General features: G+C 34.0%; 1 protein-coding gene across 11 annotated transcripts in view; it reads left to right on the forward strand.

The window, feature by feature from the left end:
• Window positions 1–21,058, forward strand: part of Scml2 (Scm polycomb group protein like 2) — a 127,524-nt gene that overhangs the window by 52,214 nt on the left and 54,252 nt on the right. For 10 of the 11 annotated variants that reach the window (XR_005283875.1, XM_038317008.1, XM_038317004.1 and 7 more), the window contains exons 9-11: window positions 9,391–9,477; window positions 14,897–14,983; window positions 17,411–17,494. Coding sequence is in view for 10 of the 11 variants with exons in the window: in XM_038317008.1 (XP_038172936.1) it covers window positions 9,391–9,477; window positions 14,897–14,983; window positions 17,411–17,494 (258 nt within the window). In the remaining variant the exon portion in view is untranslated. The remainder of the gene's footprint in view (window positions 1–9,390; window positions 9,478–14,896; window positions 14,984–17,410; window positions 17,495–21,058) is intronic. The other variant, XM_038317006.1, reaches the window with a different exon arrangement.

Consider the following 21,058-nt stretch of genomic DNA (forward strand, 5'->3'; position numbering starts at 1 on the left):
TGGAACTGTGTTGTTATAAATGTTGGCTATGTATAGGAGATGGTTATATTTAAAATTGCTTTTGTAATTATTATTCAATTAAAATGTATACTTGAATTCTGGGGATATACATGGCTCAGTATAGAGTGAGTGTGTAGCATGCACAGGGCGCTGATTATATTCTCAACACCAAAGCCTTTTTAAAAACATTTGCACATGATATTTCATTAGTTCCATCTCAACCATAATTTTAAAAATTGGACATAAGTATTGGAATATATTTTACATGGTTCTGTTTATACTTAAAGATAAACTGGTACTCTGATATTCTCAAGTAAAATCCATATGCAAGTAAACTTTCTGACTCTGTAGTAGCTGTTATAGATTTCTGTTCAGTAATTGAAGTATTCGTCATTTGTAATGGTGTTTCTAGATTGAATACTGTGATCATGTAGATGCCTTCTTTCAGAGAAATGAAATGTCTATAAAATATCAAAACTCCTTGCAACTCATCCAAGGGCTTAAGCAAGCTTGATGTGGTCTTTGAAGTAACACTGCTGAGATATACTGGCCTTGAGTTTAATATAAATTTACTGCTGGAATCAAATGTAAACATGATTAAAGTTTACCTCACTAAATGTTATCTATATCATGAAAAAGAAATATAAAATAAGTAGGCAAGGAATATAGTGGAAGTTAGGGGCTAGAAAAAGGTTATAGGTATGTTTTTATTGTAACTGACTGCCCTTGAAGTCTTCTGTGATTTAACACATCCCATTATACTACAGTAATACTTACCAGTTTATTGCTGCTGTATCTAGCAAGTAAATGTTAGTGGTCAATTTTGGTAAATGTTTCTGTTACACAGATCTATTTATGATACTAAGGCAGTTAATACATAGTATCTGCTCTTAAAAAATTTATCTTCAAGTGAAGAGAAATGGACTGAAAGGTATACCTGTTAAAAATTACAAAAATAGAAAAGTATGGTAAATATGGAAATAGCTCAAATTCTGGAGAGAATGCTGATTAAGTAAAGAAAGGCTTCAGGGAACTATATGACTGTTGAGAGAGGAGAAGAAATTTGCTATTCAGAATAAAATTGTAGGTAGATATCACAGGTGTAAACTTTGAATTTACATTGAAAACAGATGAATTTTGCTTAAAACATGGTTGAGTTTGGAATGTGTGAATAGGAATGTTTTTTCCTCGAGTACCATTTTTCTTCTCCATTGAGCTGCATCCCCAGCCATGTGATGGTGGTTCTGGTTATGATTTTGTGGTACTAGGAATCATACCCAGGACCTCCTTATATGAATTATGCCCAAAGTCCCTTGGCTTCTTTTTTTATGTAATAACAAGAAGATATCTGTACATCACTTTGTGCTTTAAACTTTCAGGTTGAAAGAGATTATCCTGAATATTCTATTCCCTTGTTTATTTTTATACTATTATGACTGTGTAGATGATCCCTAATTTAGGATGACTACATTTACAAGTTTTGTCAGTACAATTTAGTGAAAGCAATAAACATTCAGAAGAAACCATACTTTGAATAGTAAAATTTAATAATTTTCTAGTCTAGTAATAAGTGATAAAATATTTTATCGTGCTAGGCATTGGCAGTGGACAAAAAGGGGGAAAATGCTCTTCTGGTGCTGGTAGTGGATATATGATTCTGTTGGAGACTGTTCATGTTTTCACAGCTGATGATATTTGAAAAATGCCCATATGTGTCTCTTATATCCATATATACTTTCTGATTTTTACTTTGAGTACAGTTTTCAATAAATTAATAATACTTCTTTAAATTTTGTCTACTAATCGCCTTTTCTCATTTTTCATCTTAGAATACTATTTTTTTTTACTAGTTTGTTTTGTTTATTGCATAGCTTAGAGGGATGGCTCAGTGGTTAAGAGCACTGCTGCTCTTCCAAAGGTCCTGAGTTCAGTTCCCAGAAGCCACATGGTGGCTCACAGCCATCTATAGTGAGATCTGGCGCCCTCTTGAGGAAGAGACCTTGTCAGTCATCCCCATCAACTTAGACCATGAACCCCAATATTGACAAGTTCAACAGAACAGCCATATACAGGCAGCTCATGCATGCTTCAGCATTGCCAGGGCATAAATTTCATTCATTCATTCATTTCTTCATTCAAATCCATGTCCCCCAATTAAAAATATTTTCCTCAGTCATTTGATTTTTAATATGATAGTCTTTTTTTTTTCAACTAAAAAATTTTATTGTCTTAAATATTAAATAATTTAAGGTCTTACTATTTTCAAAAGGCATAAATGATATTAAGTTAATCATATTTCATAAATTAAAAATTTATATTTTCAGTATTAAATATACTAGAAGTGTCTTTCAACTTATAAACAATTTCTTTTTTATAACACTGAAAACTTTTGAAAAATAATCACTAAATGCAATGTAGTTGCAGTGTTTTAGAAAAGTACAGTGAAACATGAATACTATTTAATTTGGAGAATAGTAATAAAGTTTAATTTTCTTTACAGCTTATTCCATTTTTTTAAACTCCAAACACTTATAGGATCAGAAAATAGTGGAGTTTTTAATTGGTTTTCGCAGGGGTAGATAAGTCTGTATTTTTTTCTTATTTATCCACATTTTCTTTTCCAGGCTCTTGTTATGACCCTGTACTTTTTAAAAGTTCTTTGCAATGTCACAGCTGATTAAATTTCTTTCCAAGACTGTCAATACAGGGTATCTAGTGAAACAAAGAAAAAGCAGAGCTCATATGTATCGCTGTGTTCGTAGCAACTTGGAGGAGACTGTCATATAAGTGAAAACAGGGCTTACTGCAGGTTTCCTTTCAACAATTTTCTCTTGCTCTTTTCTCTTCTCATTTTCTCCTTCATCTTCCTTGTAAATCTCAGTTTCCTTTAGATTGTTTATATACTGATAGAAATTTAATGATTCCTTATAAACTATTTATTTTTCTCATATTGCCCTTCCCATGTCTCCAGCATGTTGTAGGAGTTTATCACCAGCCATTAATACAGGAAGGAACAAACAAGATATTGTAATATTTCTTTCTCGTTTTGGATGAGGATATACATTTGTTATTTGAGACATTCAGAAGAATAAGATACTGTTTAAAAAAGTGCACCAGGGGCTAGAAAAAATAGCTCAGTGGTTAAGAGCACTGACTGCTCTTCTAGAGGAATTGGGTTTTATTCCCAGCACCTTTCTGTCAGCTCACCACCTTCTGAAACTCCAGTCCCAGTGGATCTGACATCCTCGGGTCTGCTGAGAACACTGTGCATGGCATACACATTATGCATAGACATATATGTAGACACAATATACACAAACATTAAAAAAAATTGCCACAGTAATTTCCCTAAGATTATGAAATGATTCAGTCTTTAAGAAATAGTTTTATTGTATATGTTTTACTTTGCTTTAACAATTCTTAAGTACTTTAGACATAAGCTATGTAAATTAAATTTGAACCTAATTTCCAAAACATTTAATTTTTGAAATTTAGCTATATATTTATATATTATTGGTTGTAATAATGATCTTCAGTTGTATGAAGTTGTCTTTCCCAGTGATTCTATAATCAATTATAATATATTCATTTCCTTCACCTGTTTGTTTTCCTTGATTTATTTAAGGGGTTTGCTCATTTTCTATTTAAGTGCGTCCATCATCTTCATAAGAGTGAACTTAAGGTCATCTTCTTGTGTGTCCGCTGTGTTGGAATGTCTAGGACTTGCTGTAGCAGGATAGCTGGGCTCTGGTGATGCCATATTGTCCTGGGTTGTTGATTGTGTTCTTATGGTGGCCCTACTGGGTTTGGGTGCTGATTTTTGAGTTTATCCTTTGTTGGATGGGTGCTTTTTGGATATTTTTCCCACTTGCTTCCTGTTTCCTCTCTGGCCTTCTGGCCTGAGTGATGAGTTGTAACATTAGAGACTAGCATGAAGAGCAAAAAGCAAACTTTCACAACATTTGGGTCCAAAGTTACAGTATCTCTAAGGTATGGAAGAATTCCTTCTGTCCAAGAGGAATTGTAGAGGAGTGGCAAACGTAAATTCATCATGGTGTAGTGTAGCTATGCCTTGCTATTTCATTTGTATCATTCCTAAGGTTAAAATAATAGAAAAATGAAGCAGATATTAACCATAATTATCTTTGTATTATTTACTATTTCTTTGAATGTTTATTCTATGCTTTTATGCAGGAGTGCATAAATAACTTAGTTTTTTAACTAAAAATATAATGTAGTAAATTTTGGTATCTAAATTTGATCCTCTAAAAATGTCTAACGGATTCTTTATGTAGTCTTTCCTTATTTTGGAGCAGTAGCATTTAGCATTTTCTCAACTGTTTCAAAGTTTGTGTCATGGGAAGTATTTTATATCTTTATTTGCAAATAAGAAGCAGCTTTATTTTCTCCTTCTTTATTACTCCCTACACACCAAAAACATATAAATCATGGCTGCCGGTTTCTTTGTTCAAAGGATTATATATGTTCTACAACTTATTCTTTACCTCTCTAAATTTCAAAGTTAAGATTTTGTACATTTTAAAGCATTTCTTTATCAACTTTATTATTGTAGAACTGTGTGTGTTTAGTTCAAACTACATAAAGTAGTTTTCTGTCAGGTAGGTCAGACAATGGTAGTGTACATATAATGAAGGCTATAAAGCGTTCAAGATAGATTTGATCATATTGGCTGACATTAAAATATTCATTTAGATTTTTGCTCTTAATATGATTTATAATACAGTATAGGCTAATATAATTAGTACATTGAACATTCTTTTTGTTAGGTGTGAATGAAATTGCTAGAGATGCTATCAATCTAAAAAGGCTTGAAGTCTAAAACATGATATTTTCTGTCTTATATGAACAGCTTGGATCAAGTGTTTCACTTGTGTGAAAGAGGAAGCTATTAGAGTGCAAAGAAGCAGCTTGTAGTGAATAAAGAGGCTTTTTTTCTGATGTAAATATTTGTTGCTAAGTATTATGGTAATTACAAGCAATGTCTACACTTTTAAATCTTCCTTGGTTCTGTGCTATGATACATTTTTGGAGGGTTCTCTTAAGGCTATTAAAAATGCCTTGGTTAAAGGAACATGCAGTTCAGCAGGGATAACTTTCTCGACAGACACAATAGATTGATAGATTTTGTGTGTCTTTTCATTTCTTTCCAAATTCTCTGACCCAGGGTAACCTTTGGTCCTTCTTGGAAGGCGAAAATGAAGGGAGTTTGAGCAGGTGACTGATGATCCCTGTCTCAACAGCTCACAGACAATATACAAATTACATTACCAGCCCCTTTATCTACTCCCTTCACCCCTCCCTCCTTAAATCAACAATGCAAATAGCTCCATCCCCATTTGCTAGAAATTCAGGCTTGCTCATGCAACATGGGCTTTGTTGTTGAGTTCTTTTCTCTAGAAATTCAATTTTAATCCTGGTTAGGAAGAGTAAGACTATGAAGTGGAATCTAAGTCACTTTAATGGTAAATCCAGCAGCAGCTTGTCATTCTGGGGTCTTTATAAAGGTAGGAATTGTCTTTATATTGTAACTAAAATCTGGGTAAAGAAATCTATTGTCTGCTTTGTTAGTTTTTGTGTACTACATATATTAAAGACTTTAGTTAGATGGTCCTGTTTTAAATATTATTTATTGAAACTTTTAGCACTATTATTTGAATAGTCACTTACAAAAGTTGTTTTTAAAAGGCTTTGGGAGAAATTCAGTCTTTGCTTATTTCTACCATAAAAATGCTCGTATTTTTTAAAAGCAAGGAACAATCTGATTATAAGTAATATTTAGTTATTTAGAATACTAGTTTATAATAAGAGTATTCTAATTTTTCTCTTAAGTTTTAGGAATATGACCATAAATAATTTTCCACTGATGTTGAATGAGATATACTAAAAAGTTATGCTATGGAAATATAAATAACATTCTGCTGATTATTTTAAAACATTTAATTTTTATGAAAATTATTTCAATGCCTGCTGTGATTATTTTGAACAGTACAGTGGAAGTCAGTGTTAGAAATTGTTCGGGAGGAAAAAAGATACTATGTTTTGAAATTCAAGTGATTTTTAAAAGCTTATATTGCTAGGTGAATTTCAAATTGACCTAAAACTGTTTTTTTGTGTGTGTGTGTATGTGCAATTTCTTCTGAAAATATTAAAGATTATAGATATTGTATTTTTTAATGCTGTCAGGTATATATTAGTAGCAGTTATGAAATAAAATAGTCACCATGGAAAGTATTACCCTGGAGAACTGAAGGGAATAAGTTACAGTGTTTTTGTGGTCCACAAGCAGAAAGCACATACATTTTAAAATATGTCTCCAAAGCCCTTCTAAATTTTGGTTGTGATTTCTTGCTTATTAATTTTTTTGCTTCTTTTCTAGGCTGAATATTTATGAGACTCAACTATATAACAGGACTGAAAAAGCATGTAAATGTTGTTAGATCTAGTTTTATTTCAGTATAGAATTATGCCAAGGGGAAAAAAAGCTTTTGTTTTTGTTTTTCAAAGACAAGATCTGTAATTTAGGCTAGGCCTGAGCTCACAGCAGCTTTTCAGCCTCCCTCTCCCAAGTGCTGGGATTATAGGCCTCAATAACCATTCTAGTTATTTCCTTTCTGTTACCTTTAAAAATAACTTAAATCCATAAGCCCAGTTTTGAAATAGGATTAAAACAAAGCTGTAGATAGAGCCTTTAAATATAGTTGAATTTTGGCTTATTTATCTAGGCATAATATTTTAAAGCTCTTAAAAATGGCATGTTATTGCTTCTCAAATGACAATGCTATCTCTATTTGACACTTTCCACAGTAAAGTCATTTAGATGAATCCTTAGTTTTCTGAATGTGTCATTTCCTTTTATATAAGAGTCACTTTTTATTGTGTGTGTTTAGGTAGTTTTGATACTGGAAAATGTATTGTTGATTCCTAGAGAGAAATCTATTTGAGTTATCAAAGAGACTCAGGGAGGATGGTGGAGGAGGTAAGGTCTAGACTTGTTGATATTATTAGGTTCTTAGAGTGTGGGTGATAAATAAATGGGCAATTAGTGTAAATCTTCAGATCAGAATTGAGAAACTGATGCAAGACCCACCAAATTTTAAAATAAAAACCTGGACAGTTACTACTAAGTTTTGAAAACATTATTTTCCTTTGTAGCTATTTCTTTTTTCTTGTAGCAGTTTGTAAATATTAATAAATATTTGATAGATGGCTGAAACATAACAGAGAATACTGACTTTTGTAAATAGAGGTAACATTGTGTTTGTAGAATTCAACTACCTGAACAACAGAGAGGTCTTTTCCTTTATAGAAGGCCAAGTCAGACTGTTTGAATGACTTCTACCTAACACAATCAGTCTACAACTGAATTTTGAAATTGCTCAAGACTGAGCAGTAAATTACTGTGTATCAGTTTTGAAGACTCTAAAGATCACTGCTGACATGCGCTGAAACTATAGACAGTCATCCCTAAGTATCCTGAGGGAATTGGTTCCATGGCCTCTAGACATAGCAAAATACAAGTATGCCCAAATCCTATATAAAATGGTGGAATGTTTGTATATAACCTATTTATACCATCCTTTATATTTTAAGTCATCACTAGAATACAAACCTGGTCCAAAATAAATGCTACATAAATAGTTGTCATTTAAGAAACAATGACAAAAGTTTGTATATGTTAAGTAGTGGTATGGATTTTTTTCTCAGTATTATCTGTCCATTGTTGATCAAATCTACAGATTTACTATAGGGCCAGCTATATGACTACTTAAATGCAATGTTATGCTTTATCAAATAATTTTTCTTTAGAATAGCTAATTCTGTTATTTATAGAAGTGGCTAGATTGTTTATCTTTTTGAGACATTTTGCACTCTAAATTACAAATTGGTATTTATTACAGAACATTCAGAAAATAAGGTAACAGTGGTCAGAGGATAATCTAAATTTTTTTTTGGTTTTTCGTGACAGGGTTTCTCTGTGGCTTTGGAGCCTGTCCTGGAACTAGCTCTTGTAGACCAGGCTGGCCTCGAACTCACAGAGATCCGCCTGCCTCTGCCTCCCAAGTGCTGGGATTAAAGGCGTGCGCCACCACCGCCTGGCGATAATCTAAAATTGTATATATTCCTTCCTTTTAGAAGCAATGATTGCTAATATTTTAGTATATAAGCTTTAGAATATTTTAATTAAAACTTGGAATATTAATTGCCAGTATTCATATGACCAATTGGAGACATCTTACAGAGCATGTATTATATTGTCATGTGTATAGAGTTAGAGTGACTTGATTCTATTTGCTTAGATATTCTGTTATTATTATCATTAGTAGATAAACTTTCTCTAAGAAATATTAAAGAAGCAAGAAATTTGTCAGCAAGTACTATCTAAATATTTGGTGGAGTTTTTTAACTTTAATGTATTGTCAACATATAATATAGAAAACACATTTGTTTTTACTCAAAGTAATTACTTTGATGTCAAACAAAATAAAACCTTTTTATCAATATGAAGAAAACCTAAACATTGTCTTACTGAGAGCACCATTGGTGCTTATTTCCAACACTTCTTTAAATTGTACTCCTTTGATGTTTGCATGTAAGCTTCCTCAAATTTGAACATAAAAAGGTTTTGCCCTCATTACTTAATTCTGTAATTTTTAAATCCTTTGGATTTTTAGTGTTTTATATTATAATATTATCATTTTTATCTCAGATTTTACTAATTTGTGACTTCTTTGTTTTGGTTAGTTTAAAGGTTTATCAGTTTTATTTGTTTTTCAAAAAAGCAAATATTTATTGTTTTGGGGTTTCCATTTCATTAACTTTAGGGCTAGTCATTTTCCCTTCTAGGAATTTTTAGTTTGACCGTTTTTACTTTTCTAAGACCTTTAGATACATCATTAGGTTATTAATTTGATATCTGATTTTATTGTAGGCACTCTTAGCTATAAAATTCCTTCTTGCTTTATATCAAAAGTGTATGTGTTTGTAAGTGTATGTGTGTGATCTCTATCAGCCAAACAATTTTAGAATTAATAACGTTTACTATGTAAATTACAGATTTTCTACAAAGGAAATTGTCATGGCATAATTAAATTGTCATGGCATAATTAGTGAAATATCAGTTTTTAAACTGGACATAGACACAATTTACCTGGCAAATTATCTTCACAAACAATGTTAAAATTGTATGAATTATGCCACCAGGTAACTAGAAGCTGTATATCATATGAGAATGAATTTCTTTTTATGATGACACTATATTAGAATGTATAAATTATTGTTAGAAGCTTTAATATTTGGTATGCATACAGGAACCTAATGCGTTCTAGCTTTTAAGTGAACATAATTTTCTTCACTTTATTTCTCAAAAAGCTGAAAAGAAACCAAGGAGCAAAGCAGTGACTAAAGGTTGGAAAGATGGAGATACAGCTTTGGAAAGTGAAGAAGAAGCAGCTCCAGGTGATTGACTTTTTTTCTACACCAATCTGCAAGATGATTTCTCTACATTGAATAATAGTGTAGTGTTTTCAGAAGGAAAGGCTCTTATCTGTTTTAAGAAAAGTAGACTAATGTAAAATTGCTAGGAATTTTCGCTGTGATAAGTCTGTGGTACTTGGTATTTAATGAAAGCCTACTTTTGAAAAAAATTAGACTATTTCCTGCTATATGAAATTCAAATGTACCTAAACTTCCATTTAAGGTTAAAATATTTTTAGTTTTTTAATGCTTTTCTTTGAAATTTTCATATAATTTATTTTAATCATATACTTTCCCTGCCCCCAATTCCTCCAGGAGCTTCCCATACCTCCCTGTTCACCTAAATTCCTGTTTTTCACACTATTAAAAAAGAGAGAGTGAAGCATATAAAAATGGGAATCTGATATGTGTTTTCAGACTATTCTTGAACATGGGGCTTGAACAAAATCTGATCTCTTATCTAGCAGTTCTCAATTATAAATTGCCTCTTGGCTAGGGCTGGGACTTTGTTCCCACTTCACCTGTGCCACTCTAGGATTTTATCAGGCTTGATCCTGTGTAAGTATTATACATTTTGTTGCAGTCTTTCTCTGTTCCTTTCTGCGTCTGCACTGTTAGGTCTTGAAAACTCTGTCTGCTTGAATACTTCTACCTGTTTGTTGGGGTTTTTGTCCCACCCGGTCTCCCAGCCATTTAGTCCCAGAGAAAAATCATACAGAGATCTCTATAAGTTATAAAACTGATTGGCTTATTAGCTCAGTTTTTTTATTAACTCTTGTAGCTTATATTAACCCATTGTTCTTATCTATGTTAGCCACATGGCTCAGTACCTTTTTCAGCCAGGTAGATTGCCCTGCCTCTACTTTCTTTCTGGTTGATCCACCTATACTTTCTGCCTGGCCAATCAGCGTTTATTTAAAACATAATTGACAAAATACAGACAATTTTCCCATACCTTTTACCATCTCTGGTTCTTACAATCTTTTTTGTTCTCACTTCTACATAGATCCTTGAGCCTTGACAGTAGGGGTTTGATATAGACATCCAGTGTAAGGTTGAGTATTTCAAACTCTCACTTTCTTCAGGTGGTCCACTTGTAGGTTTCTATGTTAATTACCATACATTGTATAAAGCTTTTCTGACAATGTTTGAGGGATACACAGATCAATGACATGTCATTAGAAATCATTTTATTGTATTTAGCAGAATAATAGTGGTAGATTTTCCCCTTAGGGCCCAAGACATATCTAGTCACAGGTTATTGGTCTCATTGACATGAGATGATCCTTCAGTCCAATGAAAAACTAGTCCATTCCATAACATTCTTGCTACTATTGTACCAGTGAGCATACCTTGAGGGCAGATGATTATTAGAGCTCAGAGGGTTCATAGCTCTATGAGGTTGATGGTTTCTTTTTTTCTTCTGGCAGTGTCTATAGATATGAACCCTAGATAGTAAGGGTGATGCTTTCAGTTGAGTACCGGCTGGTTTCTCTATGTACCATGACATCAATATGTAGTGTGTTCAGCAATTAAAAACTACCTTGAAATTCTTGTCAAGTTGTAGAAGGTTACCAATAGCATAGGCAATGGCCTCTCATGTTAGGGATTGGGTCTATGAGAAACCTTTGGCCACTACCTCAAAAAGAATTTCCATGTACTAGGGTTTTTATTGGTAGTATATGCTGTCAAGTTCACTTGTCCCTCCATTAAATATTATCATTTCACTTCATCTCCATTGATTTCAAATTTTTATGTATTCAGTTTTCCTTTGTCTGTATCTCTTTTTTTTTGCAGAACCTCTGTTTGTTACATTTTATATTATAGTTGTTGAGTATCTCATCCTATCCCTGAACTGCCTGGCTGAATTTATTTACATGTTCATTTAAATCCATTTTGAGGTCATTAATCATTTGTAAAATAGAGTTTTGAATCCTTGGTCCCAAATTTTTACCATTTCAACATCTTGGATTAGGTTATATGGTAGTTGGAAATTTTACACACACACACATTCATATCTCTCTGTGTGTGTGAATGTATTTCGCAAAAGCATGTAGGTACAGAGACAGAAAAAGGCATTGGATACTCAGCAGCTACAGTTACAGACAGTTGTGAGCCTCTTGATGTGACTGACTGTTAGAAACTTAACTCAGATTCTATGGAAGGGAAGCAGAAAATACTTTGAATTGCTGACCCAATTCAAAGGCTCAATGAGAGTTTTTATCATTCATTCATTCATTCATTCATTTATTTTTATTGATTTTTACTGAGCTCTACATTTTTCTCTGCTCCCCTCCCCTTCAACCCTCCCTCTAGGTCCCCATGCTCCCAATTTACTCAGGAGATCTTGTCTTTTTCTACTTCCCATGTAGATTAGATCTACGTAAGTCTCTCTTAGTGTCCTCATTGTTATCTAAATTCTCTGGAATTGATGTTTGTGGGCTGGTTTTCTTTGCTTTATGCTTAAAAAACCACCTATGAGTGAGTACATATGATAATTGTCTTTCTGTGTCTGGGTTACCTCACTCCAAGTAATGTTTTCTAGCTCTATCCATTTTCCTGCAAAATTCAAGATGTCATTATAGTTTTAAGATGGTATAATGGAATATGTAAGCTCACTTCCAGAGATAGCCTTTAAGTTTCATATAAAGTGGAGGGTTGGAAGGAACATTTGTTGAATGGAACAGAGAGAGATGGAGGTGGGAACTTAAATAAAAGAAAACATTTTACATAGTCATGTAACGTGGTGACTATACTTAGAAACCGTCTGCAACAGCCATTCCTTCATACCATATCCAGCTCAATATTTAATGTTCTTTCATTTGTTATTTTTTTCTTTAAAGTATACAAATAATGTGACAGACACAGAGACCATATGTATCTTTCAGAATGTTTGCTGTGTAGCTCCTTACAAACCAAAATTGCCAACCTCTTGTGATTCAGAGGCAGGAGCCGACTCATTGCTCTGGAGTGATATAGGAAGGGACACTTAATTTAGAAGTATTGGTGGAGATGGACAGTTGTGTAAGTTGTGTAAGGTGTAGAGCCAGAAGAAACATAATGGATTGAATGACAATACAAGGGACTATGGGTAAACTTTGCAACAAGAGTATAAAACTTGATCAGTTCATGTGAAACAACAGATAGCAAATAAGGGAGTTGAAGAGTGGGCAAAGGGACACTGTTGTCTTGAAGATAAAAGAGTTCCAGAAATTGGCAGGAATAACCATCCCAGGACCTTAGCTAGACTCTTTATTGAAAATGTCAATGTGAAGCTCTATGCTGGTCAAATCCTGAAAATCATGACAGGGAGACAGTGTAAAAAAATGTAATGTGAGTAACATCACTAAAATTATGTAAAAAATAGTGGACACATTGAACCAACAGTTTAAGGTAGTTGTTAAAATAAGAAGAATGGGTTAAATGAGTGAATTCGTTGTAAATAGAGGGTGAAGTTATGCCGATAGTTAAATGATCTTGTATTTGCCTTGGTAACTGAGGATAAACTGCTTCTATTCAGTGTTTCATAGAACTAAAATAAGAAGGGCTACAGAAAGATGGGATGTTTGCTATCACAGCTCTTGTTATGCAAACCATGTGAACTAAACCATGTGAACTAAACCATAGAACTAAAATAAGAAGGGCTACAGAAAGATGGGATGTTTGCTATCACAGCTCTTGTTATGCAAACCATGTGGTCTTTGGGTAAGGAAGAAACAAGTAGTAGACTGTTTTAACTTACAAAGTTCTGAGAATGAGAGCAGTTGAGCTTTAAACACAAGGGTATTTATGTGTGGTTGTATGTGTTTCATATATCTCCTTAGGAAAGAATTTTTATTTAGAATTATTAGTTTTTAACTATGTAAAGTAATCTCCCCAAAATAACCAAATTGTGAAGGTATTAATACTGAAATAGCTCTTGTTTTTAAATTGTAAACATAGACACAAGTAACCTGGGAGGTAATTTTCACAAAATAATTAAAATTACCCGAATTTGGCTACCAGGCAACTGGAAGCTACCTATCACGTGAGCATGATAGTAGCTTTTTCAAAACAACACTACAGAATCATCTATATCTTATAATAGGAAGCTTTATTATTTGGCATACAGGAACACAATGAAGTACACTGATTATAGCAACTGTAATCATATATTATTTTTTATTTTTCATTAAATAACCCCCCAAAACTGCAAACAAAAACTCCTAAGGGCAACCAACCCTTTGGAGGTTGAAGACAGACCTGAGAAAGATGATCAAGCAGCCCCAGGCCATTGCTTCGGTTTTTATATTGATTTGCAAGCTAATTCCTGTACACTGAATAGTGCTTTTGGAAGGAAATAATCTTTTCTGTTTTAGGAAAACAAATACAGAAAGTATTTGCTAGTCCAACATTTTTCTTTTAGTGAAAGATTCCTTTTTACAGAAATAGACTATTGCCTCCTTTTGGAGAATTAGACTATTTCGTGATTATATGAAAATTTAGAGTATATAAATCTTCATTTATGTGGCATATTTCTTTAAAATTATTTTCTTTTTATGTCAATGCTTTTATTTTTTCTTTGAGAATTTCATATAATTTATTTTTATCACATTTCTTGCCCTCCCCTAACTCCTCCCAAATTGACTACTACCTCTCCATTCTGTGAAATTCATGTTTTTATTCTCTTAAACAAATGTGGGAAAAACATTAAAAAATTGGAGTCTGATTTGTGTTAATTAACTACATTTGAACATATGACCTGCCTTGGTGTGTGTTGATAAAATCATACTGCCATAGGTTTTCATCTGACTTTTTTGAAAGAATTTTCTTTTTAAACTTGGAGTGTAAGGCAGTTGTTAAAAGTGAATAAGAGTTTAGTAAATAAAGTTGAGATGTGAATAAAGAGTAAAGTTATGGCAGCAATTAAATTTAATTAAATAATCTTTATAAGTCTAATATTTGCCCTGGTACTTTAAAATAGACTTCATCCTTTATGTGTTTGTGTGTGTGTGTGTGTGTGTGTGTGTGTGTGTGTGTGTGTGCATATGTTTTAACTCTCTTCTCACAAAGAGTTTTATTTAGAAATACTACTTTTTAGCTAAGTAAAATTCATTTTTCTAATAACCACATGGTGAAGGAATTAGTTGTGAATTATTTTTCTCTTGCTAAACTAGTAACAGAGACACAAATGTCCTGGCAGGTATTCCTCACAGATAAAATTAAAGTTTTATCTGAATGGGTCTATCAGAAAACTGGAAGCCACGTATCATATGAGCATGATTGTAGCCTTTTATTGACAACACTGTAGGAGATTCTGATCTTTATTATGGGAGAGTTTATTATTTGGGATACATAAAGCACCGTAATGTGTTCTTGCTTTTAATGTAAATTATTTTTATTTTTATTTCATATCTCCAAGAAGCTGCAGAAAACCCTCAGGGCAGTGTATTAACCAACCCTTTTGAGGATGAAGACAGACCTGCGAAAGATGATCAAGCAGCTACAGGTGATTGCTTTAATTTTCCATATTGATTTGCAAGATGATTCTTGCACAGTGAGTAATGGTGTAATGTTTCAGAAGGAAAGACTCTTTTTCTCTTTGAAGAAAACGTTTAGAAAGTAGCCTAAAGGTAAATTGTTAGAATTTTTAGTGTTCTAGTCCAAAGTTTTTGTTGTTTTGAATCAGTGCTTCCTTTTATACTACTTCATAATTATATGAAATTCTTCATATTATATGAAATTTGATGTAAATATTCATTTATATATAGCAACTTTGATTTAAATTATTTTTGTTTAGTGCTTTTATTTATTATATAATAATTTTATACATTTTTATTTTGTTCCTTTTCTTTGCTCTCCCCCAAAGCTTCCCAAATTGTCCTCCATGCCTGCAACCTCTGGACTTCATGTTCTTACTTTCTCTTAAACAAACATGAAAAACATATAAAAATTGGATTCTGATTTGTGTAAGAAAATGTAGCCTGCCTTTGTGTGTGGTTGATATAATTAGCATTATTCCATTAAAGAAAATGGGTTTTCCCTTTCTCACAGCTATCAATTCTTGGATAGGGCTAGAATTTGTATGCCCACTTCCCCTTCTCCATGCTGGGATTTTGGTAGGCTTGAGAATGTATAAGACGTGCATTTAGTTGTGGTCTCTGTGAATTCCTTTGTATGCCTATTCTGTTGTGTTTTTATTTTTTATTTTTTTATTTAAAAATCTTTTTATTTTTAAAAAATTTACATAGTATATTTTGATCATATTCTTTCCCCTACCTCAACTCCTCCTTGATTTGATTCTTCTCTGTTGTGTTTTTAAATGCTGTCTTTGGGACATTATTTTCCAGCTCTATGTCAACTCTTTCTGCCTGTTCCTCTATATAGATCCCTGAGCCTTGAGGGGAGGGATGTGATACAGACATTCAATTCATGGTTGAGCACTGCAGTCTCTTGCTCTGTGCATGTGGTCCACTTATAACTCACTGTCTTACCACCACTTTAAGGAGCTTCTCTGGTGATGCTGGAGTGATGCACTGATCAGTTAGTAATAGCAATCCGTCATAGGAGTCATTTTGTTTCTATGTCCATTCAGCAAAATCATACTAGTAGGATTTTCCCTAAGGCTTTTTACTTGCCTAATCTTGGGTTCTTGGGCTAATTAATAGTGTCAAGTATGAGGGCCATTTAATGCTTTGGGTTTTAAATCCTTTCAAAAGTGCTTTGTTACTTCCATAGCATTTGGTCTATCTTTGCACCAGTATATTTTATAGGAAGGTTGATTTTGTATATCACTGGGTTAGTATATGGGTCAGATTGATGATTTCTTTGCCCCTTTGTGTAGTGTGAAACATAGGCACTGTGAAACATTGGGCACTATGAAACATAGCCAGTTAGAGCAAAGCTTCCATTTCAGTACCAGCTAGTTGTCCATGTTCCAAGACATAAATTTATGATTCATTCTGCAAATTAAAAACTACCTTAAAATCTTCCTGTCAAATTTTAGAGAATAACCAATAGCATTACCAGTGGCTTGTAGTGTATTAGGGTGGACACAGAAACACTGTTGTCTTGAAGATATAAGAGATCAAGAAATTGCCAAGAATAATCATTTCAGGGTATAAGCTGGAATCTTTTGATGATGTCAATGGATTGAGGCATCACTGGTATGGTCCTGGTTAACAAGAAAAGGTAATGTGAGTAACATTACTAGAATTACTTAAATTTGAACCTAAGGTGTAAGTAAGGTAGTTGTTAAGAATGAAATAAGAAGAGTCTGGTGGATATAGTTGAAATTAGTTGTAGATGAAGTATAGAGTTTTGGTGGCAGTTATCTGATCTCATATTTGCCCTGATAACTGAGGATAGATTATGTCCCTCTTGATGAGTAGAAGTAGAATAAAAATGCTGCAAAAAGATAGGAGAGCTTTTATCACTGGTGCTATTTATGAATACTTTTAAACACAGAAGCAGTAAAACTGTAGATTGTTTTAAGTTATAAATCCCGTAAAATGAGAGTAGTTAATCTTTGAACACAGTTGTATTAGGGTGTGTGCATGTATTTGTGTGTGTGTGTGTGTGTGTGTTTCATAGCTCTCCTTATTTATAATTGGTACATTGTGCTATATAAAATTCTTTTTATCTGATAACCAAATTGTAAAAGTGTTGATGCTGAAATATCTCCTTTTATAAGTATGAACATTGACACAAAGAACATGACAGATGCTCTTAACACAAAGCATTGAAATTGTCTAAATTAGATTACCAGATAACTAGAAGATGTCTATCATGTAAGCATGGTAGTAGCCTTTCCACGATAACATTATAAGAGAGTCTGTATTTTATTATAAAAAGTTTTATTTGACATCCATATCTGAGAATAATATGTTTTAACTTTAAATGTGCACCTTTTTTTTCATTTTATATCTCAACAAAGCTGGCAAAAAACCCAAGGGCAGAGGATTCACCAAACCCAGGAAAGATGAAGCCAGACCTGGAAAAGATAACCAAGAAGCTCCAGGTGATTGTTTTTCTATTTTGATTTGAAAGTTAATTCCTCTATGTTGTATAGTGGCTTAGTATTTCAGAAGGAAAGACTTTTCTGTCTTAAAGAAACAAATACAGAAAATAACTCAGTGATTAGAAATCTTCACTGTTTGTTCTAATAAACACCTTCTCTTTGAAGAATTAGACTAAAACGAAGAGCCTTCATTTTAGATAATGAAACTAGTTCTTGATGATATCAAATTGTATTGTATATAAAACTTTGATTTTTGTGGCATTTTGGGTTAAAATTGTTTTTCTGTATTTAATGCTTTTTATTTATTCTTTGAAAATCTTATACAATTCAATTTGATCCTATTCTCCCCCCCCTCACTCATCTCAAATTCCATCACCCTGTCCTTTAAACTTCATATTCTTTCTCTCTCTTAAAAATAATGAAAATCACATAAAAAAAATTGGGAGTCTGACTTGTGTTAGCCAACTATTCCTGAACATGTGGCCTGCCTTAGAGTGTGGTTGATATACCTGCCTAGTGTTACTCCATTGGAGAAAACGGATTTTCTCTCTCCCAACAGCTATAAACTGTGAATCACTTTGCTAGGACTGGGACTTTGTGCCCACTTCCCCTCATCCATGCTAAGAATTTGTCAGGTTTGAGCTTATACTCATCTTGTACATTCTGTTACAGTCTTTCTGGTTTCGTGTGGTTGTCTACTTAGTTGTTTCTGAAAAAAATATTGCCTGGTGGAAGTCCTTTTCCACTTCTGGCTAGAATCTTTTTGCCTCTTATTCCACATAGAACCCTGAACCTTGACAGGGGAACAGTGTGATCCAAATATCCCATTTGAGGTACAGCACTCCAAAGTCTCTCACTCTCTGCAGCTTGTTCAGCTGTTGGTCCCTGTATAGATTACCATACGCTGCAAGAAACTTCTCTGAAGAGGATTAAGAATTATCGTGATCAATGTTCATAATATGTTTTAGTGGTCGCTTTATTACTGTATCAATTTACCAGATTCATAGGAGTGGGATTTTCACTAAGTCTTATGATCTTATCTATACTAACAGCGTCAACTATAGGTTCCCTCTCATGAAATGGGCCCTATTTCTGTAAAAAGGGTTGATTTTCCCTATAAAAGTCACATCACTATTGCACCAGTGTATGGTGCCAGGAGGTTGTTATAATAGGTCACAGGATTAGTAGATGAATCAGGCTGATGATTACTTTTCTTCTCTGATAGTGTGTATAGCAATGTTTACCACTATAAGTCATAGCCATTAGTGCTGAAGCTTCCATTTGAAAAGCACCTAAGTTTCTCCATGCTCTATAACAGAAGTATGTGGTTTTTTCAGTAAATTAAAACTATCTTGAGATTCTTGCCATCAAGTTGATGAGGGTAATTAATAGCTTTGTCCGTGGCCTACAATATTAGGAGTGGGTTCTCTGGAACATCTTTGTCTAACACCTCAAAAAGTGGTAACCCATTTCTTGCATTAGCGGGGATTTTTGGTAATATGTGTTTTCTAGTTAGGGTTGTTTCCCTCTATTACATGCAGATTTCACTTAAACTTTTTCATATACATGTATGAATGTGTATTTGTTTCAGGAATCTTCTAGTATAGTAGTTTCCTTATGGGTTTTTTGAGAGGCTTTACTGTTAGATATTCCTCCCCACCTTCCTAACTTTGATCTTTACTCCTTTCTCCTACAACCTTTAATCTATATAGTTTTGAAATTTAGCCTACTTGATTAATCTTACAAATGTGCCTATGTCCATTCAGTTTGTTGCAGATTATCTTCATTGCTTATAGATGTGCTATGCAACTGGAGATTCCTCCTGAAGGAGATGAGATGTGGCACTCCCAGTCCATGTCCAGCCTTCTACACCCACCATCCTTAGGCCCATATCTTCTTTTCCCTGCCTGGAACCAGTGGTCTATTGAGTTTTAAATTTTGATTTAATATGTTTCCTTTGCCTAAATAATTTATTTGGAATCACTATTTTCACTTTTCTATGCAAGGTGCTACATTTCTCATCTGACTACTGAACTGACTGCTTGAATTTGGGGTCATTAGTCATCCTTAAAACTGGACTTTTGAATTCTTTATCCCAAGTTTTTACCATTTCAGTGTCTTTGGATTTCATTGTGGAGGAGTTAGGAACTTAATAGAATGACATATTTCTTTTAATCATCTGTCTGCATGTTTGTTTTTATACTTACATGCAGGTATCTTCAGAGGACAAAACAGGATATTGGAACCTTTGAGCTGTAGTTACAGGCAGTTGTGAGCCATCTGTTACAAGTGTTGGAAATAAACTCTGGTCCTTATAAAGGCAGCATCTTGTGCTCTTAACTGCTAAACCATCTCTTTAGTCCCCAGGAATGTTTTAAGATAGTATGATGGAATAGTTAAGGTCAATCACAGAAACAGATGTTAATCTTTATATAAAGTGGAAGGTTGAGTCATCTGTTGAATGGACCAGAGAAAGATAGAGGTAGTAACTTAAGCAGAAGAAAACACTAGAGAATGAGAATAAACTTAAAAATCAATTACAAGACTGACTCCTCCTTGTAGATGAGTGAGGAATTTTATAGATCCCATGAAATTGTGACACAAGATTGTTTTTTATATTAATTGGCTTTATTTATTTATTTATTTATTCATTCATTCATTCATTCATTCATTTATTTATTTATTTATATTTTGCATACCAACCACAGTTTTCCCTCTATCTCCTTCCATTCCTTTCCCCCCACCTCCCTTTTACCTCCCCCATCCACTCCTTCTCTGCCTCCATTCAGATGGGGTAAGGCCTCTCTTGGGAATCAATAAAACATGGTATATCAAGTTGAGGCAGCACCAAGCTCCTCCCCGTTTCATCAAGGCATCCCACCATAGGGAATAGGTTCCAAAGAGCCAGTTCATGCATCAGGAACAGGTCCTGGTCCCCCAGCTAGGGGCCCCACAAAAGACCAAGCTACACAACTGTCACCCAGTTGCAGAGGGCCTTAAGTTGGTCCCATGCAGGTTTCCTAGCTGTCCATCCAGAGTCCCTGAGCTCCCACATGCTCAGGTTCGCTGTCTCTGTGGGTTTCCCTGTCATGATCCTGACCTGCCTCCTTGTTTGTATAATCCCTCTATCCTCCCTTTAACTGGACTCCTGGAGCTCGGCCCAGTGCTGTAGATCTTTGCATCTACTTCCATCAGGTACTCAATGAAGTCTCTATGATGACAATTAGCGTAGTCACCAATCTAATTATAGGGGAAGGCCAGTTCAGGCACCCTCTTCACTATTGCTAGGAGTCTTATCTCTGCTCATCCTTGTGAATTCTAGGGAATTTCCCTGGCTCCAAGTTTTTCCCTAACCCCATAATGGACCGCTCTATCAAGATATCTCTCTCATTACTCTTCCCCCTTCGTCCTGTCCTCAACTTGACCATCCTGGTTCCCTCATGTTCCCATTCCCCCCATCATTGGTTTTCTTTTTAACAGCAAGCATACAAATTTGTTTATGTGACAGATTGTATATGGCCTTTAGAATGTTTACTATTTACAAATGTCTAGCTCTTTACAAAA

This window comes from Arvicola amphibius, chromosome X (genome assembly GCF_903992535.2).
Source record: "Arvicola amphibius chromosome X, mArvAmp1.2, whole genome shotgun sequence".
Taxonomy (NCBI): domain Eukaryota; kingdom Metazoa; phylum Chordata; class Mammalia; order Rodentia; family Cricetidae; genus Arvicola; species Arvicola amphibius.